At 39.7% G+C, this 27,529-nt stretch overlaps 1 protein-coding gene across 3 annotated transcripts in view; it reads right to left on the bottom strand.

Annotated features, from left to right (window-relative positions):
• Positions 1-27,529, bottom strand: part of LOC142352964 (uncharacterized) — a 54,539-nt gene that overhangs the window by 21,857 nt on the left and 5,153 nt on the right. For 2 of the 3 annotated variants that reach the window (XM_075405144.1, XM_075405128.1), the window contains exon 2: positions 149-680. In XM_075405144.1, the coding sequence (XP_075261259.1) occupies positions 149-422 (274 nt within the window). In that variant the 5' untranslated portion in view covers positions 423-680. Of the gene's footprint in view, positions 1-148; positions 681-1,508; positions 1,626-27,529 lie in introns of those variants that run through there. The other variant, XM_075405136.1, reaches the window with a different exon arrangement.

The raw sequence follows: 27,529 nt of genomic DNA on the forward strand, positions 1-27,529 counted from the left end.
AAAATTGCCACCCCCCCCCCCCCTCATACCCAGTACCAAGTTTAGTTGTCATCTTAATACTAACGCATATCCCCCATTCCGCAATCATCGCACGGGGACCATCATTGCACGAGGGGGGTATGATAGAAAAAGACCGTGAATTTCTTACCAAGTCCACCCCCAAAGTTTCCACTGCTTCTTGTCATGACACTTCTGACATATGGTTTCTGCTGTTTGACCATTAGGACAGAGTTCATGGCTCCTCTGATTTTGAAACTGCCACACTTTTGCAGATTCTCACATTTGAAGAAGATCCTGCGTCCCTCCGCAAACAGACTGTCGAAAGTCAAACTGGTCTCTATTGGGGTTCGGTGGATGAAGGGCTTAATCCTCTTCTGGGCTTTCTCTATTTCCTCAACCTCCACTACCATTTTGGATGGCATCAATGATTGAGATTAAGACTATTTGTTTCCTTTCAAACTGTCGAGAAAACTTTTAAGAGATATTTTCTAAGCATTAATAGTTTTTTCGTTTTTGATGACTATTACTTCGCCAGTTATCGTCGGTTGTTGTTTGTTGTTTAGCACTAAGTAGTAACAGTAAGAGTGACAAGATTAGTTGGTTATGTAGACAGAAGTTAACTTCATTGGTAGTCTCATCGAGTCTTTTTTGGCTGTTTTTGTGGTTTTCTTCCAGTTCACCTGAAACAAATACAAGATCTTTTCCGCTTGTCCCTCCCCAGCTTAGTGAGTGCTTACTATCCCACCCCCCCCCCCCCCCCTGTTGTTATCGCCATCGAGAGGTTATCACACTCCGAGCCGAAGCTGGAACAGTTCGTTATTTAGATCTATTCTGTTTCGCCTACCCCTCCCCCCTCCCCCAGTGTTTTTTATGACACCCAGTTACAATTATGTGTTGTTATATAGCACGTTACTATGTAAAAATAATGCACGTGCGCTTGGGGATCATAAAACATATATTCCCACTAAGCTGGGGGCCAAAACAGAGTAGATCCCGTTACTGTTTAACTTGGAGAGAGATAGAGAGAACTAAAGAGAACCGTGTGGCAAAGTTTTTTATTCTTCTCGTGTTGAAATTACAACAGTTGCATAACTTTTGATTAGCAATTGGATCGATCTATTCTGTCCCCCCCCCCCCATAGTGAGTATTAATCTTTTATGACCCCCAGGCCCACGTGCTATTTTCTTACATAGTAACGTGCTATATACCAGCATATAATTTGTAACTGGGGCTCATAAAAAACACTGGGGGGGGGGGGGGGGGCGAAACAGAATAGATCCTAGCAATTGATTAGACTATCATTTCCCCCCACTCTTCATATAGTAACAGTGGCGGGAAAGGGTGGTCTGATAAAAAAGCAGAATTTGGACAGCGCATTGATGCATGTTTTTGTAGTTTCATTGGGCGCTTATTTCACTCGCAAGTTTTGCAACTGTTGTTATGGCAACGAGAGCTGACTAAAAATATATATCAAAACTAGCCAAGATACCAAATGCTGAGCAGCTTACCTAGAGGGATACATGATTCCAGTGTACTAACGCAGTGTACTTTTTGCACGTGCTGTAGAAATTTTGTAAATTTTATCAATAGATTGCATGCAAATCTAACTAGAATTTTAAGTTTCATTAAACATTTAGATTTTTCTTTAAAGAATGTACGCCCCACAGCAAGACGAATGTACGCCACCAGTAGTCAGAACACACGCCATTGCAAAATGAATCATTTTGAGTTACTATTGTGGTGGTCTGAGAAGTTAGCGCAAGTAACATGCCCACTAAACCAAGGGGCTGAAAAAGGAAAGGGATCTTTTCCGTTAGTGCCCCCACTACGTTATGCTGGGCTTTGGAGGGGGGGGGGGGGGGGGGGCTAATGGGAAAGACCCCGTTATGCACCCCCAGTTACAGAGCGCGTGTCATTGCACAGTTAATCACTACCCCAGTGATTCTGGAATTTTTATAGTGCAAGACCTGATAAGATGCTGATCAAAAATCTTTATCGTGTATGACATTATCTGGTCTTCCACAACAAAAATTCTGCCCTACGTGAATTTTAATCGCGTAAGATCTGATAAGACATGTTTTAATGATATCAATATCACCGAATAACGTAGTCAAGTTCCTATAAAACTAAAAAATTAGCGGTCAACTAAACAATTATGAAAAAAAATGTTTATTCTATTGTGGCGGCAGTTTTAATCTGAGTCTCCACTAGGTACTATGGCTCAACTTAGCAGTCCGAGGTGGTTTTGGTTTTTGAGAAAAAGATTTCAGCCTAGTTTGATGATCAACTCTTCAGAAAAAGCTCCTAATACTCGAATAATTTTTTTCGCAAAATATAAGTCTCAAAAGGCAATATGAGATCATTTTCTCAATGTTGCTCTGACACTTAAGTGTTGCAAGCTGTAACTTTTTGGCTACTGCTTGAAAGCAATTTTGAATTGTCTTCACTTTGAAGAACATGCCATAATGAAAGAAATTTTATCGCACATGATCTGCCAAAACTCTTATCAAAAAGATTGATGAATGACTTCTTTGTGCACGTATTGTTCATATTTTAGATATATTCTTAAATAAATCCCTCGCATTGTCTTTCTTGATCTATTCTGTTTTATCCCCCCCGTGATTTCCAAGCCCCCCAGTAGCAACTTATATGCTGTTATATAGCACGTTACTGTGTAAAAATTAGCACATGCGCTTGGGGGCGTAAAAGGGCAGCTAAGCTGGGGCGGGAGGGGGTAGAACAGAATAGATCCTGTTTTTTCATGCCGCCCACTTACAAACGTATGTATTGTGAAATGGAGCTTTACTAAGTTAGAGATTACACCACTGTAAAAATTATATGACCAGCAAAAGGGGTGTAAAGCAGAATAGGTCACCTATTTTTATACATGCTATCACACTTAATCAAACTTTCTAGAAAAACTAAAAATTAAAGCTTGCTATAGTTGTGCAAGTTACTGCACAAACTTCTGAGAAAAAATAAAATCCTTTTACACCTCAAGGCCAACTTCAGGGAAAAAATTGGTTTTAAATAGGTTAGAAAATGGTTCCGGGAATCTTTTGGCAATTTGAGCTCAGCTTCAGTAGTCACCGTCATTGGCGCTGAACTTCAATTGCCTTAGGCTTCTAGGGCTATATTCTAGCATAAACATAGATTGTAGGGCAGAATTAAAACGAAGTCCAGCATTCCTCAATGGGCCATTAGGCAGTTTTTGTGAATATATTACAAAAAAAATCTCAGTCACCCAAGGTAATTTATGTCCTGGCCAAAAAAAACGTATGCTACTAATTATTTGGATTTATGTTCTCTCGTGCTTAGATGGAAAACAATTGGGTGTTTTGTTAACAATTGAGACCTTTTGAGCACTGAAAGATTTAAAAAATGTAGTGAGGTTTTGATGTAAAGCGAAAGCAACAAAGTAGGGAAACTATGCATGGCAAGCACCTCAGTTACATGCAATGTAAAAAGTATTTTTTGAGTAAGTGTTTTTCCATATGCGTTACTAAAACTAAATTGCAAATCATTAGAATGAGCTGGGCTACCTCGCGGTTTTACAGCCTGACTAATTGTCACCCCTGTTTCTCCAAAATTGTTTTATATCCCCAATTCAAACAAAAAAAATTGGTCAGCCGTGATTTATGCAAAGTGTACTATTTTATTGCTTTCAAAGATTAAAAATTTTAACCTTTTTTAGTTTTTGCCCCCCCCCCCCCCCATTACGTTATGCAACCCCCAAAAACAGAGCGCAGCTGCTGACACTTGTGAATGAGAGAGAAACTTAGATCAGGCAAAACGAAAACGTCAAGGGTGCAGAAATTACTCGAAAAAGTCAAAACCACTATGAGAACATTTTAAGGATCTTTTTCAGTTCCCCAGTACGTTATGCAACCCCCAAATACAAAGCGCGTGTCATTACATAGCAAATCATAATATTAAAATATAGCACGTACATCTTGGGGTTGCAAATAAAAAGCACCTACTAAGCTGGGGTGGGGGGTCAAACTGACTACTATTTTTATTGTATGTACAATCAAGTTCAATCAATTTAAAAGGCACCAATAATTAAAAGAAAAAGTTTGATTAGGAAGAAGAGTATATGCTGCTGTTTTTACAGATTTTTTCCATTAAAACCAATTGATTGCTCTTGTTGCTGGGAGCCATTTCCAGCTGCGGGTAGGGCTTCTGCCGGCTCTGCTTGTTTTAATTCTTATTCTTGCTGTTCTTGACTAGCCCCGTTCGTCGTTTATCCATGCGTGGTATGATATAAAGATATAAACAAAAAATGAAGGAAGTGAAAAAAAAAGAAGTAAAAGTTTTTCGTGTGGTGGCGATTCATGTTCACATGACCAGATCACTGCGCTAGGAGTTGCCGTGTTAGTGGCGGAGATGTGTAATTGTGTTTAGGAGTTAATTGTTAATACGATATAAAAGCGAACGAATAAGTCTGTGCGCCTGGTGGGGATCGCACCAATGCGCCCGTTTGGTCAGAGGAATAAAGCACTACGCTACAGCACGCTGATGTGGTATTACAAATGTTTTGTTTAAAAAAAGGAAGAGTTAAGACGCTTTAAAATGAATTGATGGAAGGAACAGAATAGCCTTTGCGCTGCTGGGGACTCAACCTACGCTCCATTTGATTAGAGGAATAGAGAAGTGCGGTACAGGTCGCTATTTCAGTCACAGAGAAGTGTAATTAATTTTGTCTGTGATTTATTGATTAGGTATGAGATTGTGAGGCAGTTAAATGGAATTTTCGCTATTTTGCAACAGTTAATGACTGTTTCCAAAAGAAAGAAAATTGTAACAAATGGAATAAAAATAAGTGAAAGAAGGAAGAATAAAAGCAGTAAAAAGTGCTGTGCTTACCTAAACGATGAAACCACTGAACCAAATTGCGCATAGTACTTTATTTAGTGCTATGCGCGGTTTCGTTCAGTGGTTTCACTGTCTAGGTAAGCATAGCACCTTTAACTGCCTCTTCTTCTTCCTGCGTTATAACTTTCGTTAGTTGTATAACTGTAACTGAACTGGCATGAAGATATCGGAACAGTGATTGTGAAAAATAAGAAATTTTTCTTTAGTTAAAAATGAAGCTAATCGACTGAAAATGGGGGGGGGGAATGGGGGGGGGGGGTAAACGGAAAAGATCCTGGCATTATCATAATATTATAGTTTAGACGAGTTCATATTAATATGTAATAGTTCTTGTTTGGGATGTTGGGATGTAAACACGTATGGAAGTAGTACTACAAAGCCTCTCCGTGAGAGCTGACTCGAAAAGAAGGTCAATTCGTTTCATCGTCCCAGTCTAATTTGATTATCTAATTTGACTATGGATGAGATGGTTATTGTATTCTAGGGGCCATGTTGTATTATGAGCTAATACAGCGATGTTGCTTCTTCTTTTTATATATTGTCGTGGTTCAGGCGTCACCTCAACATGTCCTGGGGCCATGCTAAGTGCCGTTTCATTAAAAAAATTTCTGGCGAGGTTTCTCGTCCAAAGAGTCTATCGAGTAACTAGATATGAAGATAACTCTGGGCGTGACGGTAAAGGTGTCCAAAGGAGTATCGGAGATGTCTGCTTTAAGGGACGTGTCGTTTGTTTTTGTTCCTTTTTCTAATTTGCTTTGTGGTTCAGAATTCTCATAGTGCCGCTGCTTTAGACTACAAGGCAAACGCACAAGTCTTTCGAGTTTTGGTTTTGGGGTCATTGCAGGGGATTGCTTTAGGTTTGTTCATTTCCGTGTGCTTAACTGCTGGTTGTGTTGCCTGTTTCTGTTGCATTGAGGCTATTTGCGCTTTGTTTGTGTTCCCAATGACCTTGTGAACTCAAGAAAAGCATAAACTTTGCCGATGATTACTTTACCGCCAAAAATCTGAGAGTTGCTCTTTCCCGAAAACATCCGACAAGAAGTCGCAACCAAACAAGAGCAACCAAAAGTCTAGAATATATATGTTTCAGTACATAAATTCGAGACCTACCTCCGTGATTAAGAAACATAGTCTACCTTCTGAAACAGAATTTTTTTTACCAAAGAGGAAGACATTACCCCACCCCCCCCCCCCCCCCGCTGAAACTTAGTATCAGAGCGACAGGACAGAGGAGGATGCAGCGCATTTCTCAACAAGGTATTTCTGAAGAATAGAACAACGAGAGAGAATCAGAGCAATTCTCAAAAAGACAGATCACCCCCCACCCCCCACACCTGAAAGCTAGTATCAGAGCGATAGGACAGAGGCGGAAACAAGAAAACCCCCCAAGACGATTTTTTGGTCTCAGACGTCACCAAAGACGAGGAGTTTTTTTTCAAGGGTTCTAGACGTCACGCGATCAAGAAGGCCTGACTTTTTTGGTTGTAGACGTCAGCAAGAGATGATAGCCCGAGGTTCCACACGTCACCTCAGAAGTCCCTTCCCCGGTTAGAAGCATCCAAAAAAACTTGAAGTTTTTTTGCGACAAAAAATCTCAAAAAACAAGAAATATTGTCCCTCAAGGAGCTTTAATGATGATGTTTGAAAGAAATAGCCGTGAGAAACTACATGTCGCACTCAGCAAAAAAAAAACAAATTGCACGAATAAACGATTTAGCGTTTTTTACATCAGAAAAATTTAAAAACATTTTGTCGCAACAAAATCTACATGACAGTAAAATTACTAATTGAATAGAACACTTCAGTTAGACTTTAAATTGAGTTTTTAAAGTTGAATTCCTCATTAAAAATTTTTGCTCAAAAAACGAAAAATGAAAAATTCGCCAAAGAGCTTTTTTGAGCGTCAAAAATCAAAAAACGTTATTCCAACGTTTTAATGAAAATTTTTCAATAAATCCAAAAACTTTAATTGCCCCCCTGGGTTTGTTAGAAAAGAAGCTTCACAGTCAGTTTATCGACTTTACATTTTACAAAAGAGGCAACTTAATTTTGACAAAGTTGCGTCTTTGACTTTAAAAAATCAAAAAACGTTTTCTTGACGTTATGATAAAAACAACTAGTAGATCAAAGAAAACCTATTGATTGGGCCCTCAGTTTGTTATAAATCAAGCTTTAAAGTTCGTTTACGGTTTTTGCATTTTAGTAAAGAGGCAACTTGAATTTGGTAAAATTGCTACTTTGACTCAAAAAGTTTAAAAACGTATTCCTAACGTTTTCTTTAAAACATTTAATAGATCCAGGAAAACGTATTGACTGTGCCCTCTCAGTTTGCTATAATACAAGTTTTAAAGTTAGTTTATTGATTTTGCATTTTAACAAAGAGGCCACTAGAATTTGGCAAAATAGCATCTTTGACTTTAAAAAATTCAACGAAAATTTTCTTGACGTTATGATATAAACAATTAGTAGATCCAAGAAAACCTATTGATTGGGCCTCCTCAGTTTGCTATAATACAAGTTCTGAAATTAATTTATGAATTCTGCATTTTAACCAAGAAGCAACTGGAATTTGGCAAAATTGCATCTTTGAATTTGAAAAATTCAATAAACGGTTTCTTGACGTTTTGATAAAAACAATTAGAATATCCAAGAAAACATATTCACTGAGCTTCCTTAGTTTGTCTTAACACAAACTTTAAATTTAGTTTATCGAATTTCGATTTAAGTAAAGAAGCAACTTGAATTTAACAAAATTGCATCTTTGACTTAAAAAATTCAAAAAATGTTTTCTTGACGTTTTGATATAAACATTTAGTATACCCAAGAAAACCTATTCATTGAGCCCCCTTCGTTTGTTAGAAAACAAGTTTTGAAAACAATTTTTTGATTTTTGCTTTTAGTAATGAGGCAACGTAAAATTGGCAAAAATTGTTTCTTTTACTCAAACAAAAAATTGAAAAACGATTTCCCAATGTTTTGATTCAAACATTTATTAGATTCATGAAAATCTATTAATCGCAACCCTTCAGTTTCTTTCAAAACAAGCTAATATGTATTTTTATCACTTTTGCAGAACTGCAAAGAAGCAACAGAAAAGTGGCAATTTTGCTTCTCTGACTTAAAGAAATCAAAACACATTTTTTTCTAACGATTATTTAAATCATCAATAGAATTTTAAGAAGACCTATTGAATCAACCTCCTCAGTTCACTGCAAGAAAAACTGAGAAATTATTTAATCATTCTGCTAAACCGTAAAGAATGGAGACAAAAATTCCAAAAAACGCTTCTTCAAAAAAACCTACAAAGGAATTTGTGTTTTCTTTGACCTTAATTGCATACTACTAACCGCGAGCCCATTTAATGGGGTACCATGTATTCTTAACAAAACCAGACAATCACAATTTATTGTTTTCAATTTGTGCATACTACTAGCCGCGCGCCTAGTTAATGGGGTAGTATGCACTGAAAACGACTTCCAGAAAAAAATAGGAAAGTTGAGAACTCTTTTTCCTTAGCTCAAAAGCAAGAAAATCAAGAGCTCGAAACTATTCCCCGTCTAAATTTGCTCACGCAAAAATCCCATTGATGTGGAAAACTCAACCAGTTTTGCGATGCTTTCAAAGAATTACGTCACATTCACATTCACTTCCCAGAAATAGCTGAAGGCGAAATCGGTGCCCTTTTGGGAATAAACAATTTTGCTTTCACACACCTAATTGAAGTCATCCCAGCAACTAAAAACCAGCCATTCGGCGTAAAGACGAGGATTGGATGGACTCTAGTTGCAGAGTATGAAAGAGTGCAAAAGCAACCCAAACAGCGATCTCACCAGCAGAAACAGAACGTGTACCACGTATCACGACAAAGCTCCAACGATCAGCCCCTCGATTAGTTGCTTGATCAAATTTGGAAAATTGAAGCCGAAGGAACTCAACCCCAGAGTGAATCTACGAATCCCGTTGACAAGGAAGTACTTAAAATACTGAACAAGACAATCAGCTACAATGGGGAGAGGTACGAATTGGACTACCTTGGAAAAAAATTGAGAATTGAAAACAAATTTTCGCAGCTCTCAGCCAGCTGAAAAGTCTTCATAAGCGACTCAGTAATGACATTCAATTGTAGGAGTTGTATGATCAAACTCTCACAGCAGATCTTCAAAAATTTTGTGCCGTGCCAGTTGAAATGCAGCAGCCAGAACCCGAGAAATTTTGGTATTTGCCCCATCAACCGGTTGTTAATCCAAACAAGCCCGGAAAAGTGAGCACAGTAGCAAATGCTGCGGCAGAGTTTAGAGGCTAGTCTTTAAACTCCAATTTGATCACTGGACCAGATTTACTGAACGACTTGGTAGGAATCCTTCTGAGGTTTCCTGAAAACCCAGTTGCCATTCTCTCTTATATTGAAGGCATGTTCATGCAGATAGCAATAAGGCATGAGGACCAATCTGCACTACGCTTTCTCTGGCCCAATGAAGAGAAAGTTAGCCAATACCAATTCACCAGATTAATTTTTGGAGCAACCTGCTCCCCCTTTTGTGCAATTTTCGTGCTAAACCGTTGCGCAGAAGATAATGCAATTGAACTTCCAAAAGCAGTTTCTGCAAAAAAGCCTTTATATATGGACGACCATATCCGTTCTTTGCCGTCTATACAAGAAACAATTGAAATCATTAGCCAGAGTAAAAACAGTCTCCATAAAGGTAGTTTTCGCTTGACAAAATTTGTGTCAAACAAACATGAAGAACTAAAATTCTTTGAGCAAGAAGATCGGGATGAACCAAAATAAATCAATAGAGTCCTCGGTCAGAAATGGAACACCCGAACTGATTGTTTTCTAAGGAAGACATTAGAACAATTTCCTCGAAATGCGAGTTACTATACACAAAGAAGAATGTTCAGCTTAGTGTCAACCATTTTTGATTCCCTCGGAATATTGTCTCCGCTCACAATTAGAATCAAAATATTTTTACATCAAGTCTGGAAGCTAGGCAAGAAGTTGCCGAACTACTTTCTAACCTACAAAAAAGGCGTAATAGCTACTTCGCCTTTTTTGTAGGTTCCAGACTTCGCAATGCCTGGTATCGAAAACCCCCTGCTGGTTTAACACTTCAACAAATCAGGAGAATAATCACAAGATTCATCTCTTTGTTGATGCCTCAAATGTTGCATTTGCAGCAGTTGCTTACATTCGCACCCAAATACAGGACGAAAAATTTCAAATATCTTTTCTGCTTGGAAAATGCACAGTTGCACCAATTAAACAAATTAATGTGCGAAAATTAGAACTCGAAGCTGCTGTTTTAGGTACACACCTCAACACCTTGATACAAAACGAAATGACTTTAAGATTTGAGAAAATTTGCATATGGACTGATAGTCGTGTTCTCTTAGATTGGATCAGCTCAACTAAGAAACAAAACGTTCAAATCGACATAAGGAAACTAAAAAAGCAACTAAAACTAATGAGTCGAATCATGTCCCAATTAATTTTAATCCAGCCGACCATGGAACGCGTAGTCTTGGGGCATCAGAAATCTCCCCGAAATGGCTTACAGCACCACAGTTTTTGCAAAACACTGAAAGTTCTTGGAAAGATATTGGAAACATTTCAACCGTGGGTGCCGTAACCAGAAATAAAAAAAACATCAATCAAACCTATTCTAAATTCGAACCGCTTTTCAACATGGAATAAGCTCTTTTTAACACTCGCAATTGTCTTCAATGTTATTTACAGAGCAAAGAAGAATTGTTCCAACAAATATCAGTACACTAAAGATGATGTTTGTTTTCCTCATAATTTTCTGCTGAAGTTGTCTCAAAATAATGTGTTTTCTTCAACAATCAACGCATTAAAAAGAAGACAAAACTTGGACGCCAAGAGGAAATTGAGAAACTTGAATCCAATAATCAACCAAAACGGACTCCTACGATCTAGTGGCCGTCTCCTATTTGCTCCAACGGAATTGGAGATCAAAAAATGTCCAATAATCTTGGACGCATAGGAAAAGATCGCTAGGCTATACCTTGCACATTCTCACAGAATTTGTGCTCATTAAACAACGGAACCGGTCAAAGCATTTTTACAACAACGTTACTACGTCATCGGACTGCGACAAACACTCCTCTCAATAAAAAACCGGTGTTTTCCTTGTCGCTGTTTTGACACTCAGAATCTACAACGAATAATTGCCCCACTTCCTGCATTCATCTTCCCCATAGAAGAAACCAAATTTTCATTCGCCAACACAGGCTTGGACTTTTATGGCTCGTTTTATACTGAAGACAAACCAAATAAAATCGAGAAACACTATGGACTTATTTTTACATGCCTCGTTACCCGAGCAGTCCATTTAGAGACATGTCCAGATTTAAAAACAGACACCTTCCTCAATGCATTTTGACGGTTCACCTGCCGAATATGCCAACCTCTTTTATTGTACAGCGATAACGGAAAAATTTTTGTCGGCGCCTCCGAAGAGCTGAAGAAGTCGGTTAAGGCTTTAGACAAAGACAAGATTTATAAAGCCCTAGCTGCAATCAAAACTACATGGACATTCAACCCACCGTACGGCCTTCTTTTCGGTGGCGTGTTGGAGCGATTGATTCAGAACGCCAAGAGGACTCTAAAGATGATGTTTGTTTATCTCAAATTTTTTTGCTGAAGTTGTCTCAAAATATTGTGTTCTCTTCATCAATTAACGCATTAAAAAGAAGACAAAAGTTAGACGCCAAGAGGAAATTGAGAAACTTGAATCCAATAATCAAACAAAACGGACTCCTACGATCTAGTGGCCGTCTCCTATTTGCTCCAACAGAGTTGGAGATCAAAAATTGTCCAATAATCTTGGACGCATAGGAAAAGATCGCTAGACTATACCTTGAACATGCTCACAGAATTTGCGCTCATTAAGCAACGGAACCGGTCAAAGCATTTTCACAACAACATTACTACGTCATCGGACGGTTCACCTGCCGAAGATGCCAACCTCTTTTATTGTACAGCGATAACGGAAAAACGCCTCCGAAGAGCTGAAGAATTCGGTTCAGACTTTAGACAAAGACAAGAGTTATAAAGCCCTAGCTGCAGTCAAAACTACATGGACATTTAACCCACCGTAGGGCCTTCCTTTCGGTGGCTTGTGGGAGTGATTGATTCAGAACGCTAAGAGGACGCTAAAGATGATGTTTGGTTATCTCATATTTTTTTGCTGAAGTTGTCTCAAAACATTGTGTTCTCTTCAACAATCAACGCATTAAAAAGAAGACAAAAGTTAGACGCCAAGACGAAATTGATAAACTTGAATCCAATAATCAACCAAAACGAACTCATACGATCTAGTGGCCGTCTCCTATTTGCTCCAACAGAATTGGAGATCAAAAAATGTCCAATAATCTTGGACGTATAGGAAAAGATCGCTAGACTATACCTTGAACATGCTAACAGAATTTGCGCTCATTAAACAACGGAACTGGTCAAAGCATTTTTACAACAACGTTACTACGTCATCGGACTGCGACAAACACTACTATCAATAAAATACCGATGTTTTCCGTGTCGCTGTTTTGACACTCAGAATCTACAACCAATAATGGCCCCACTTCCTGCATTCATTTCCCCATAGAAGAATCCAAATTTCCGTTCGCCAACACAGGCTTGGACTTATATGGCTCGTTTTATACTGGAGACAAACAAAATAAAATCGAGAAACACTATGGAGTTATTTTTACATGTCTCGTTACCCGAGCAGTCCATTTAGAGACATTTCCAGATTTAAAAACAGACACTTTCCTCAATGCATATCGATGGTTCACCTGCCGAAGATGCCAACCTCTTTTTTTGTACAGCGATAACGGAAAAACGCCTCCGAAGAGTTGAAGAAATCGGTTAAGAATTTAGACAAAGACAAGATTTATAAAGCCCTAGCTGCAGTCAAAACTACATGGACATTTAACCCACCGTACGGCCTTCTTTTCGGTAGCTTGTGGGAGCGATTGATTCAGAACGCCAAGAGGACAATAAAGATGACATTTGTTTATCTCAAATTTTTTTGCTGAAGTTGTTTCAAAATATTGTGTTCTCTTCAACAATCAACGCATTAAAAAGAAGACAAAAGTTAGACGCCAAGACGAAATTGAGAAACTTGAATCCAATAATCAACCAAAACGAACTCCTACGATCTAGTGGCCGTCTCCTATTTACTCCAACAGAATTGGAGATCAAAAAATGTCCAATAATCTTGGACGCATAGGAAAAGATCGCTAGACTATACCTTGAACATGCTAACAGAATTTGCGCTCATTAAACAACGAAACCGGTCAAAGCATTTTTACAACAACGTTACTACGTCATCGGACTGCGACAAACACTCCTATCAAAGAAATACCGATGTTTTCCGTGTCGCTGTTTTGACACTCAGAATCTACAACCAATAATGGCCCCACTTCCTGCATTCATCTTCCCCCTAGAAGAAACCAAATTTTCGTTCGCCAACACAGGCTTGGACTTTTAAGGCTCGTTTTATACTGAAGACAAACACAATAAAATCGAGAAACACTATGGACTTATTTTTACATGCCTCATTGCGCGAGCAGTCCATTTAGAGACATGTCCAGATTTAAAAACAGACACCTTCCACAACGCATATCGATGGTTCACCTGCCGAAGATGCCAACCTCTTTTTTTGTACAGCGATAACGGAAAAACGCCTCCGAAGAGTTGAAGAAATTGGTTAAGACTTTAGACAAAGACAAGATTTATAAAGCCCTAGCTGCAGTCAAAACTACATGGACATTTAACCCACCGTACGGCCTTCTTTTCGGTAGCTCGCGGGAGCGATTGATTCAGAACGCCAAGAGGACACTAAAGATGACGTTTGTTTATCTCATACTTTTTTGCTGAAGTTGTTTCAAAATATTGTGTTCTCTTCAACAATCAACGCATTAAAAAGAAGACAAAAGTTAGACGCCAAGACGAAATTGAGAAACTTGAATCCAATAATCAACCAAAACGAACTCCTACGATCTAGTGGCCGTCTCCTATTTGCTCCAACAGAATTGGAGATCAAAAAATGTCCAATAATCTTGGACGCATAGGAAAAGATCGCTAGACTATACCTTGAACATGCTAACAGAATTTGCGCTCATTAAACAACGGAACCGGTCAAAGCATTTTTACAACAACGTTACTACGTCATCGGACTGCGACAAACACTCCTCTCAATAAAATACCGGTGTTTTCCGTGTCGCTGTTTTGACACTCAGAATCTACAACCAATAATGGCCCCACTTCCTGCATTCATCTTCCCCATAGAAGAAAACAAATTTCCGTTCGCCAACACAGGCTTGGACTTTTATGGCTCGTTTTATACTGAAGACAAACAAAATAAAATCGAGAAACACTATGGACATATTTTTACATGCCTCGTTACGCGAGCAGTCCATTAAGAGACATGTCCAGATTTAAATACAAACACCTTCCTCGATACATATCGACGGTTCACCTGCCTAAGACTCCAACCTCTTTTATTGTACAGCGATAACGGAAAAACGCCTCCGAAGAGTTGAAGAAGTCGGTTAAGACTTTAGACAATAACAAGATTTATAAAGCCCTAGCTGCAGTCAAAACTACATGGACATTTAACCCACCGTACGGCCTTATTTTCGATGGCGTGTGGAAGCGATTGATTCAGAACGCCAAGAGGACTCTAAAGATGATGTTTGTTCATATCAAATTTTTTTGCTGAAGTTGTCTCAAAATGCTGTGTTCTCTTCAACAATCAACGCATTAAAAAGAAGGCAAAAGTTAGACGCCAAGAGGAAATTGAATAACTTGAATCCAATAATCAACCAAAACGGACTCCTACAATCTAGTGGCCGTCTCCTATTTTCTCCAACAGAGTTGGAGATCAAAAATTGTGCAAGAATCTTGGACGCATAGGAAAAGATCGCTAGACTATACCTTGAACATGCTCACAGAAATTGCGCTCATTAAGCAACGGAACCAATCAAAGCATTTTTACAACAACATTACTACGTCATCGGACGGTTCACCTGCCGAAGATGCCGACCTCTTTTATTGTACAGCGATAACGGAAAAACGCCTCCGAAGAGCTGAAGAATTTGGTTCAGACTTTAGACAAAGACAAGAGTTATAAAGCCCTAGCTGCAGTCAAAACTACATGGACATTTAGCCCACCGTACGGCCTTCTTTTCGGTGGCTTGTGGGAGCGATTGATTCAGAACGCCAAGAGGACACTAAAGATGACGTTTGTTTATCTCATATTTTTTTGCTGAAGTTGTTTTAAAATATTGTGTTCTCTTTAACAATCAACGCATTAAAAAGAAGACAAAAGTTAGACGCCAAGACGAAATTGAGAAACTTGAATCCAATAATCAACCAAAACGAACTCCTACGATCTAGTGGCCGTCTCCTATTTGCTCCAACCGAATTGGAGATCAAAAAATGTCCAATAATCTTGGACTCATAGGAAAAGATCGCTAGACTATACCTTGAACATGCTAACAGAATTTGCGCTCATTAAACAACGGAACCGGTGAAAGCATTTTTACAACAACGTTACTACGTCGTCGGACTGCGACAAGCACTCCTATCAATAAAATACCGATGTTTTCCGTGTCGCTGTTTTGACACTCAGAATTTACAACCAATAATGGCCCCACTTCCTGCATTCATCTTGCCCATAGAAGAAACCAAATTTCCGTTCGCCAACACAGGCTTGGACTTTTATGGCTCGTTTTATACTGAAAACAAACCAAATAAAATCGAGAAACACTATGGACTTATTTTTACATGCCTCATTGCGCGAGCAGTCCATTTAGAGACATGTCCAGATTTAAAAACAGACACCTTCCACAACGCATACCGATGGTTCACCTGCCGAAGATGCCAACCTCTTTTTTTGTACAGCGATAACGGAAAAACGCCTCCGAAGAGTTGAAGAAGTCGGTTAAGACTTTAGACAAAGACAAGATTTATAAATCCCTAGCTGCAGTCAAAACTACATGGACATTTAACCCACCGTACGGCCTTATTTTCGGTGGCGTGTGGGAGCGATTGATTCAGAACGCCAAGAGGACTCTAAAGATGATGTTTGTTTATATCAAATTTTTTTGCTGAAGTTGTCTCAAAATATTGTGTTCTCTTCAACAATCAACGCATTAAAAAGAAGACAAAAGTTAGACGCCAAGAGGAAATTGAGAAAATTGAATCCAATAATCAACCAAAACGGACTCCTACGATCTAGTGGCCGTATCTTATTTGCTCCAACAGAGTTGGAGATCAAAAATTGTCCAATAATCTTGGACGCATAGGAAAAGATCGCTAGACTATACCTTGAACATACTCACAGAATTTGCGCTCATTAAGCAACGGAACTGGTCAAAGCATTTTTACAACAACATTACTACGTCATCGGACGGTTCACCTGCCGAAGATGCCGACCTTTTTTATTGTACAGCGATAACGGAAAAACGCCTCCAAAGAGCTGAAGAATTCGGTTCAGACTTTAGACAAAGACAAGAGTTATAAAGCCCTAGCTGCAGTCAAAACTACATGGACGTTTAGCCCACCGTACGGCCTTCTTTTCGGTGGCTTGTGGGAGCGATTGATTCAGAACGCCAAGAGGACGCTAAAGATGATGTTTGGTTATCTCATATTTTTTTGCTGAAGTTTTCTCAAAACATTGTGTTCTCTTCAACAATCAACGCATTAAAAAGAAGACAAAAGTTAGACGCCAAGACGAAATTGAGAAACTTGAATCCAATAATCAACCAAAACGAACTCCTACGATCTAGTGGCCGTCTCCTATTTGCTCCAACAGAATTGGAGATCAAAAAATGTCCAATAATCATGGACGCACAGGAAAAGGTCGCTAGACTATACCTTGAACATGCTCACAGAATTTGCGCTCATTAAGCAACGGAACCGATCAAAGCCTTTTTACAACAACATTACTACGTCATCGGACGGTTCACCTGCCGAAGACGCCAACCTCTTTTATTGTACAGCGATAACGGAAAAACTTTTGTCGGCGCCTCCGAACAGCTGAAGAAGCCGGTTAAGGCTTTAGACAAAGACAAGACTTCTAAAGCCCTAGCTGCAATCAAAACTACATGGACATTTAACCCACCGTACGGCCTTCTTTTCGGTAGCTTGTGGGAGCGATTGATTCAGAACGCCAAGAGGACACTAAAGATGACGTTTGTTTATCTCATATTTTTTTGCTGAAGTTGTTTCAAAATATTGTGTTCTCTTCAACAATCAACGCATTAAAAAGAAGACAAAAGTTAGATGCCAAGACGAAATTGAGATACTTGAATCCAATAATCAACCAAAACGAACTCCTACGATCTAGTGGCCGTCTCCTATTTGCTCCAAGAGAATTGAAGATCAAAAAAAGTCCAATAATCTTGGACGCATAGGAAAAGATCGCTAGACTATACCTTGAACATGCTAACAGAATTTGCGCTCATTAAACAACGGAACCGGTCAAAGCATTTTTACAACAACGTTACTACGTCATTGGACTGCGACAAACACTCCTATCAATAAAATACTGATGTTTTCCGTGTCGCTGTTTTGACACTCAGAATCTACAACCAATAATGGCCCCACTTCCTGCGTTCATCTTCCCCATAGAAGAAACCAAATTTCCGTTCGCCAACACAGGCTTGGACTTTTATGGCTCGTTTTATACTGAAGACAAACCAAATAAAATCGAGAAACACTATGGACTTATTTTTACATGCCTCGTTACCCGAGCAGTCCATTTAGAGACATGTCCAGATTTAAAAACAGACACCTTCCTCAATGCATTTTGACGGTTCACCAGCCGAATATGCCAACCTCTTTTATTGTACAGCGATAACGGAAAAATTTTTGTCGGCTCCTCCGAAGAGCTGAAGAAGTCGCTTAAGGCTTTAGACAAAGACAAGATTTATAAAGCCCTAGCTGCAATCAAAACTACATGGACATTCAACCCACCGTACGGCCTTCTTTTCGGTAGCTTGTGAGAGCGATTGATTCAGAACGCCAACAGGACACTAAAGATGACGTTTGTTTATCTCATATTTTTTTGCTGAAGTTGTTTCAAAAATATTGTGTTCTCTTCAACAATCAACGCATTAAAAAGAAGACAAAAGTTAGACGCCAAGACGAAATTGATAAACTTGAATCCAATAATCAACCAAAACGAACTCATACGATCTAGTGGCCGTCTCCTATTTGCTCCAACAGAATTGGAGATCAAAAAATGTCCAATAATCTTGGACGTATAGGAAAAGATCGCTAGACTATACCTTGAACATGCTAACAGAATTTGCGCTTATTAAACAACGGAACCGGTCAAAGCATTTTTACAACAACGTTACTACGTCATTGGACTGCGACAAACACTCCTATCAATAAAATACCGATGTTTTCCGTGTCGCTGTTTTGACACTCAGAATCTACAACCAATAATGGCCCCACTTCCTGCATTCATCTTCCCCATAGAAGAAACCAAATTTCCGTTCGCCAACACAGGCTTGGATTTTTATGGCTCGTTTTATACTGAAGACAAACCAAATAAAATCGAGAAACACTATGGACTTATTTTTACATGCCTCGTTACCCGAGCAGTCCATTTAGAGACATGTCCAGATTTAAAAACAGACACCTTCCTCAATGCATTTTGACGGTTCACCTGCCGAATATGCCAACCTCTTTTATTGTACAGCGATAACGGAAAAATTTTTGTCGGCGCCTCCGAAGAGCTGAAGTAGTCGGTTAAGGCTTTAGACAAAGACAAGATTTATAAAGCCCTAGCTGCAATCAAAACTACATGGACATTCAACCCACCGTACGGCCTTCTTTTCGGTAGCTCGTGGGAGCGATTGATTCAGAACGCCAACAGGACACTAAAGATGACGTTTGTTTATCTCATATTTTTTTGCTGAAGTTGTTTCAAAAATATTGTGTTCTCTTCAACAATCAACGCATTAAAAAGAAGACAAAAGTTAGACGCCAAGACGAAATTGATAAACTTGAATCCAATAATCAACCAAAACGAACTCATACGATCTAGTGGCCGTCTCCTATTTGCTCCAACAGAATTGGAGATCAAAAAATGTCCAATAATCTTGGACGTATAGGAAAAGATCGCTAGACTATACCTTGAACATGCTAACAGAATTTGCGCTCATTAAACAACGGAACTGGTCAAAGCATTTTTACAACAACGTTACTACGTCATCGGACTGCGACAAACACTACTATCAATAAAATACCGATGTTTTCCGTGTCGCTGTTTTGACACTCAGAATCTACAACCAATAATGGCCCCACTTCCTGCATTCATTTCCCCATAGAAGAATCCAAATTTCCGTTCGCCAACACAGGCTTGGACTTATATGGCTCGTTTTATACTGGAGACAAACAAAATAAAATCGAGAAACACTATGGAGTTATTTTTACATGTCTCGTTACCCGAGCAGTCCATTTAGAGACATTTCCAGATTTAAAAACAGACACTTTCCTCAATGCATATCGACGGTTCACCTGCCGAAGATGCCAACCTCTTTTATTGTACAGCGATAACGGAAAAACTTTTGTCGGCGCCTCCAAAGATCTCAAGAAGTCGGATAATGCTTTAGACAAAGACAAAACTTCTAAAGCCCTAGCTGCAATCAAAACTACATGGACATTTAACCCACCGTACGGCCTTCTTTTCGGTGGCTTGTGGGAGCGATTGATTCAGAACTCCAAGAGGACACTAAAGACGACGTTTGTTTATCTCATATTTTTTTGCTGAAGTTGTTTCAAAATATTGTGTTCTCTTCAACAATCAACGCATTAAAAAGAAGACAAAAATTAGACGCCAAGAGGAAATTGAGAAACTTGAATCCAATAATCAACCAAAACGGACTCCTACGATCTGGTGGCCCTCTCTTATTTGCTTCAACAGAATTCGAGATCAAAAAATGTCCAATAATCTTGGACGCATAGGAAAAGATCGCTGGACTATACCTTGAACATGCTCACAGAATGTGCGCTCATTAAGCCATGGAACCGGTCAAAGCATTTTTACAACAACATTACTACGTCATCGGACGGTTCACCTGCCGAAGACGCCAACCTCTTTTATTGTACAGCGATAACCGAAAAACTATTGTCGGCGCCTCCGAAGAGCTGAAGAAGTCGGTTAAGGCTTTAGACAAAGACAAGATTTATAAAGCCCTAGCTGCAATCAAAACTACATGGACATTCAACCCACCGTAGGGCCTTCTTTTCGGTGGCTTGTGGGAGCGATTGATTCAGAACGCCAAGAGGACACTAAAGATGACGTTTGTTTATCTCATATTTTTTTGCTGAAGTTGTTTCAAAAAATTGTGTTCTCTCCAACAATCAACGCATTAAAAAGAAGACAAACGTTAGAAGCCAAGACGAAATTGAGATACTTGAATTCAATAATCAACCAAAACGAACTCCTACGATCTAGTGGCCGTCTCCTATTTGCTCCAACAGAATTGGAGATCAAAAAATGTCCAATAATCTTGGACGCATAGGAAAAGATCGCTAGACTATACCTTGAACATGCTCACAGAATTTGCGCTCATTAAGCAACGGAACCGGTCAAAGCATTTTTACAACAACGTTACTACGTCATCAGACTGCGACAAAAACTCCTATCAATAAAATACCGATGATTTCTTTGTTGCCGTTTTGACACTCAGAATATAAATCAATAATGGCCCCACTTCCTGCATTCATCTTCCCCATAGAAGAAACCAAATTTTCGTTCGCCAACACTGGCTTGGACTTCATGGCTCGTTTTATACTGAAGACAAACAAAATAAATTCGAGAAACACTATGGACTTATTTTTACATGCCTCAATACGCGAGCAGTCCATTAAGAGACATGTCCAGATTTAAATACAAACACCTTCCTCAATACATATCGACGGTTCACCTGCCTAAGACGCCAACCTCTTTTATTGTACAGCGATAACGGAAAAACGCCTCCGAAGAGTTGAAGAAGTCGGTTAAGACTTTAGACAAAGACAAAATTTATAAAGCCCTAGCTGCAATCAAAACTACATGGACATTCAACCCACCGTAGGGCCTTCTTTTCGGTGGCTTGTGGGAGCGATTGATTCAGAACGCCAAGAGGACACTAAAGATGACGTTTGTTTATCTCATATTTTTTTGCTGAAGTTGTTTCAAAAAATTGTGTTCTCTCCAACAATCAACGCATTAAAAAGAAGACAAACGTTAGAAGCCAAGACGAAATTGAGATACTTGAATTCAATAATCAACCAAAACAAACTCCTACGATCTAGTGGCCCTCTCCTATTTGCTCCAACAGAATTGGAGATCAAAAAATGTCCAATAATCATGGACGCACAGGAAAAGGTCGCTAGACTATACCTTGAACATGCTCACAGAATTTGCGCTCATTAAGCAAGGGAACCGATCAAAGCATTTTTACAACAACATTACTACGTCATCGGACGGTTCACCTGCCGAAGACGCCAACCTCTTTTATTGTACAGCGATAACGGAAAAACATTTGTCGGCGCCTCCGAAGAGCTGAAGAAGTCGGTTAAGGCTTTAGACAAAGACAAAATTTATAAAGCCCTAGCTGCAGTCAAAACCACATGAAAATTTAACCCACCGTACGGCCTTCATTTCGGTGGCGACTGGGAGCGATTGATTCAGAGCGCCAAGAGGAAACTCTCGATCATTCTAGGATCTAAGCGTCTCTCCTTTGACATCTTTGAGACAGTAATGGTTGAAGTTGAATCAATCCCGAACTCCAGACCCTTGACAAACGTTGCCGACCAGCCTGAAAACGAAGAACCACTCACTCCAACCCATTTCTTGATTCAACGCCCATACAGTTCCCTGCCACCCGGAAACTTTGGAGATCAACAGCCAGCTAGTTTCAAGAACTGGAAGCTCGTTCAGCAGTTGATGAACCACGTGTGGCGACGTTTGATTAAGGAGTACCTGCCAACATTACTCAAGAGACGTAAGTGGACAGACAACAATCAGCCTCGTCTGAAAGTTGGAGATGTTGTGTGGGTACTCAAAGACTTGAAGCAGAGAGGAATTTGGCTCCTTGGAAGAGTTGTGGATATATCCCCTGGACGAGACGGTGAAGTACGAGTTACCAAAGTAAAAACGGCTTACGGCTCGTTCGTGCGTCCGGTAGCCGGCCTCGCACGGGTTTTTTCTCCGTAGTTTTTTTTTAATTCACACTTTCGCTCCGGTTTTAGGCAACATGAGCTACATCCACCCCCTTTGATATAATTGCCTTTACAGAATTTTCATTTCCATTTATATAGGTTCAAAGACATCGGATCAAACGACAATAAAGATGATCTTCAACCCCTGCCCTCCTTCACGGAGCATGTTCCCAATCACCTTGTGAACTCAAGAAAAGCGTAAACTTTGGCGATGATTACTTTACCGCCAAAAACCTGAGAGCTGCTCTTTCCCGAAAACATCCGACAAGAAGTCGCAACCAAATAAGAGCAACCAAAAGTCTAGAATATATGTTTCAGTACATAAATTGGAGACCTACCTCCGTGATTAAGAAACATAGTCTACCTTCTGAAACAGAATTTTTTTTACCAAAGAGGGTGACATTACCCCACCCCCCCCCCCCCCCCCCCTCTGAAACTTAGTATCAGAGCGACAGGACAGAGGAGGATGCAGCGCATTTATCAACAAGGCATTTCTGAAGAATAGAGCAACGAGAGAGAATCAGAGCAATTCTCAAAAAGACAGATCACCCCCACCCCCCACACCTGAAAGTTAGTATCAGAGCGATAGGACAGAGGCGGAAACAACAAGAAAACCCCCCAAGACGATTTTTTGGTCTCAGACGTCACCAAAGACGAGGAGGTTTTTTCAAGGGTTCTAGACGTCACGCGATCAAGAAGGCCTGACTTTTTTTGGTTGTAGACGTCACCAAGAGATGATAGCCCGAGGTTCCACACGTCACCTCAGAAGTCCCTTCCCCGGTTAGAGGCATCCAAAAAAAACTTGAAGTTTTTTTGCGACAAAAAATCTCAAAAAACAAGAAATATTGTCCCTCAAGGAGCTTTAATGGATGATGTTTGAAAGAAATAGCCGTGAGAAACTACATGTCGCACTCAGCAAAAAGAAAAACACACAAATTGCACGAAAAAACGATATAGCGTTTTTTACATCAGAAAAATTTAAAAACATTTTGTCGCAACAAAATCTACATCTAATTGAATAGAAGACTTCAGTTAGACTTTAAATTGAGTTTTTAAAGTTGAATTCCTCATGAAAATTTTTGCTCAAAAAACGAAAAATTCGCCAAAGAGCTTTTTTGAGCGTCAAAAATCAAAAACATTATTCCAACGTTTTAATGAAAATTTTTCAATAAATCCAAAAAAAAATCCTTTGATTGCCCCCCTGGGTTTGTTAGGAAAGAAGCTTCACAGTCAGTTTATCGACTTTACATTTTACAAAAGAGGCAACTTAATTTTGACAAAAATTGAATCTTTGACTTTAAAAATTCAAAAAACGTTTTCTTGACGTTATGATAAAAACAACTAGTAGATCAAAGAAAACCTATTGATTGGGCCCCTCAGTTTGTTATAAATTAAGTCTTAAAGTTCGTTTTGCCGTTTTTGCATTGACTTTGCACCAATTGGCTTTGTGGTTCGGAATTCTTATAGTGCCGCTGCTTTAGACTGCGATATGCAAATGCACAAGTCTTTTGAGTTGTGGTTTTGGGGTCATTGCAGGGGATTGCTTTAGGTTTGCTTATCTGTTTGTCCTCTAAATGAGCTGTAGCTGTTTTCAACTTGTTTTATACTTGGTTGTATTATCCTGCGTGTGTATTTTAACTCTACTTCTTCTATTGATCGGTTTGGGCCTGTATACAGCAGTTGATTTGTGCTTTTCACATATCACTACCTTTTTCATGCGGAGAATATATAGGGTTACAATATGGGGGCTACATTTCTTGATAGTGCTTTCTGAGATAATGGTCCGTGGAATTCTGAGGTTTTCCTGGCACTTGATTTTCTGGCAACATTCCGTTGTCACGTAGTCTAATATGGAAGTTTTACCTCTGATTTCTGATTTAAGTTTTGAAGTTTTAATATTGATGTATTTGCGTGGGTCGTTCAGAGTGGCATCTGAGGTTGAGATGTCAGTCATGGTTGGATTCTGACTCCCAGAGGACAATTATGAACTTTGCATATATAATTCTAACGTGAGGAGATTTTATTTGAGGCTTAGTCGATGAAGGTAAAACGGTTTGATAATCTGAAAAGAAGTACTTTTACTTCAAGGTGTTGTTGACATCTTTGTTACCATATTAGAATGTGAGCCTTTCACCTGTACTGCGCTTCAAACGGTTTTTTGCGTTGCAATGAAGTTGATTTTGTTTGAAATGGTTGATAAATGTTCAGTGATGTTAGCGTTGCTACACCTGGAGTCAATGTTTATCATTTCTATGTTGTATTTTACTGTTTGTATGACTTGTTCAACTATTCGTGATGCTCTGTGGTCTCCAGTTGAAAAAAATTTAATTATATAGGGCATCGCAAGTGTTTTTAACATGAAAAATTGTGTTCGTTTGCGCCGTTTTAAGACCGTGTGTTCTTATATTGTTTTCAAAATCAAGTTTGCCTGTATCAGCATCAATTTTTTATGCTCGGGCGTGTGGACATCAGTAATAGCAACAAACTGAAAATAGTTTATATAAGTTTTTGCGCTAGTCCAAGATTAGGCTGCCATTGTCTACTTTAATTTCCTCGTGAGGTTGTGATAGTGGTCTTGTTCATTGATGTTTTGTGCAACGTCCATAGCTCTGAGATCACAGGACAAGTAAACGATGGATGTGCTGAAACTTGCATAATTCATAAATCTTGATCATACCACTTCTTGCCTCAGCTGTGTGATATGTATGGACTCAACTCAACTATGTGGTATCTGAATTTTGCTGGTATTAGTACAGTCTGTGATACCTGAGTACATTGTACATTCAATATATTTATTTGGTGCAGTATATTTCATATGATGATTTTATTTAATTCATTTCATTTGCCCTTCAATTCTTATTTCATTCCTGTTCATACTTCATGTCACAAGTTAGTTTTATTTCATTTATGTTTTTTCCCGCTTCGTGATCACACATGCCTTGTTTGTAAGTACTTGAAGTTATACTTTCGCTAATCCAATTCAAACTCAGTTGCTCTTCTCGCTTCGCGAACTCGCATCGCAAGTTGAAGTAAAAGGACTAAGTTCCAATTTCGCTCCGTGAATCACAATTCTCGTAGTACAAAGCTAACGCACACCGCAAGTGCCTACCGAAACACAATAGCGTACGACATGGCGCAGCAATCAATTACGCGTACATCGCACGCAATACATGCATTTTGGGACAAACCGACACCCGACCCTCCTCTTCGCTGGGAAAAATGGAGAGTAAGATATAAGCTGGCACTTCTCGCAAAAGAGAAAAAACTAATATCATTCCGGACACTCTTTTTCGAGCAAAACCTGAGGTGGTGGACCTCCTTTTGAACCCATCTACGAGAAGACAATAGTTGGTTCTTCGGCACAATCCGAAAGAGACAGAAATGCTCGTAACGCACAGGAGAAAATAAATTGGCAGAACAATTGTCAACGTTTGATTGAAATCGGCATCATGTGCGGGGATAAGTCTTGGCCACTAGCAGACCGGAAATTAGTCTCTTTACTCTACTTGAGCATTGTAGTGGAAGGAAGACCGGTTTTGAATTGCAAGAACCAGCATATAATGGAAGAAGTTTGGAAGATTGTATAGGCTGCATTTATTCGACACCGGAACATAAAATTTGATCGCCATGTCTTCTTGAATCCAAAACAACTTCCGAGTGAAAATGTCAAACATTTCTATGGTAAACTTATAGAATTAGCAGAAAACTGCGAATTCGAAAAAAAGGAGGGAACCTTGATAAATGGTATATTCATCGCCAGTTTGACTGATCCTGAGATCCAAACCAAGCTCCTTAAACAAACAATAGAGCCGGGACGGGCGTTCGAATTGGCAATTAATATGGAACTCGGGATGCGAAATGAACATCAAATACAACAACACAATAAGACCCTCATCCCGGCAAGCTTGAACGCAATTCAATTCCCAGCTAGCTCGCGTTCATCGAATCGGTCACTCTCAAACAAATTCACAAACAAGGCAATTGCCCAACCCTATGTTGTTCAAATTGCGGCGGAATATGGTCCCCAAATCATCGTGATAAGTGCATCACCAAGGGCAAAACGTGCAACAATTATGCATTAATAAATCACTTCGCAGAGGTTTTGTCGAAAACCAAAGAGATCAAAGCCCCAAAAGCCCAAGAAAAGAACTGTGAACACAGTGGACAAAGAACCGCACTCTAAAGATTCGGTGAATTTTCTTCAATCGTCAAAACTATATGAATCCGACTACAGCAGCCAGGAGGACAATATGTTCGCTCTCATCCAAAACAATATTGCGAAAATAGAACCTCTAAACAAGCCACTCAAAACAGGCAATATTTCGGCTACACTTCTCGTGGACTCTAGGAGTGCGCGTAGTATTATCAATCGGTCTCTCGCGTCGCAAGTACTAAAAAAGCAGCGCACACGTTTTTCGGGTTCACGATAACGCCAGTCCGCAACTTAGGACCTTCTCAAATGAACCGATTCGCATTGAAAGTAAAGTACAGTCTCGTTTCCAGCAATGGATGAACTTCACATTCGGCCACTTTCTTGGTCACAGCCGATGGCCTGAAATCACTAATCGGTCGAAATTTGATCGATCAACTAGGACTAGCTGCAACGCAATCGGCCTCAGATGAAGATACGGTCACCCCGAGGTATTTTAGCGGACGATAAGTGGCTCAATGGCTACTGCAGCGACATTGAGGTCGAGAATGACTCAGGCAACGCAGGAGGCTAGTGAAAGGGAAAGAGAGAGGAGTGCGCGTAGTATTATCAATCGGTCTCTCGCGTCGCAAGTACTAAAAAAGCAGCGCACACGTTTTTCGGGTTCACGATAACGCCAGTCCGCAACTTAGGACCTTCTCAAATGAACCGATTCGCATTGACAGTAAAGTACAGTCTCGTTTCCAGCAATGGATGAACTTCACATTCGGCCACTTTCTTGGTCACAGCCGATGGCCTGAAATCACTAATCGGTCGAAATTTGATCGATCAACTAGGACTAGCTGCAACGCAATCGGCCTCAGATGAAGATACGGTCACCCCGAGGTATTTTAGCGGACGATAAGTGGCTCAATGGCTACTGCAGCGACATTGAGGTCGAGAATGACTCAGGCAACGCAGGAGGCTAGTGAAAGGGAAAGAGAGAGGAGTGCGCGTAGTATTATCAATCGGTCTCTCGCGTCGCAAGTACTAAAAAAGCAGCGCACACGTTTTTCGGGTTCACGATAACGCCAGTCCGCAACTTAGGACCTTCTCAAATGAACCGATTCGCATTGAAAGTAAAGTACAGTCTCGTTTCCAGCAATGGATGAACTTCACATTCGGCCACTTTCTTGGTCACAGCCGATGGCCTGAAATCACTAATCGGTCGAAATTTGATCGATCAACTAGGACTAGCTGCAACGCAATCGGCC

The sequence above is a fragment of the Convolutriloba macropyga genome, chromosome 1 (genome assembly GCF_964194025.1).
Source record: "Convolutriloba macropyga chromosome 1, txConMacr16.3, whole genome shotgun sequence".
Taxonomy (NCBI): domain Eukaryota; kingdom Metazoa; phylum Xenacoelomorpha; order Acoela; family Convolutidae; genus Convolutriloba; species Convolutriloba macropyga.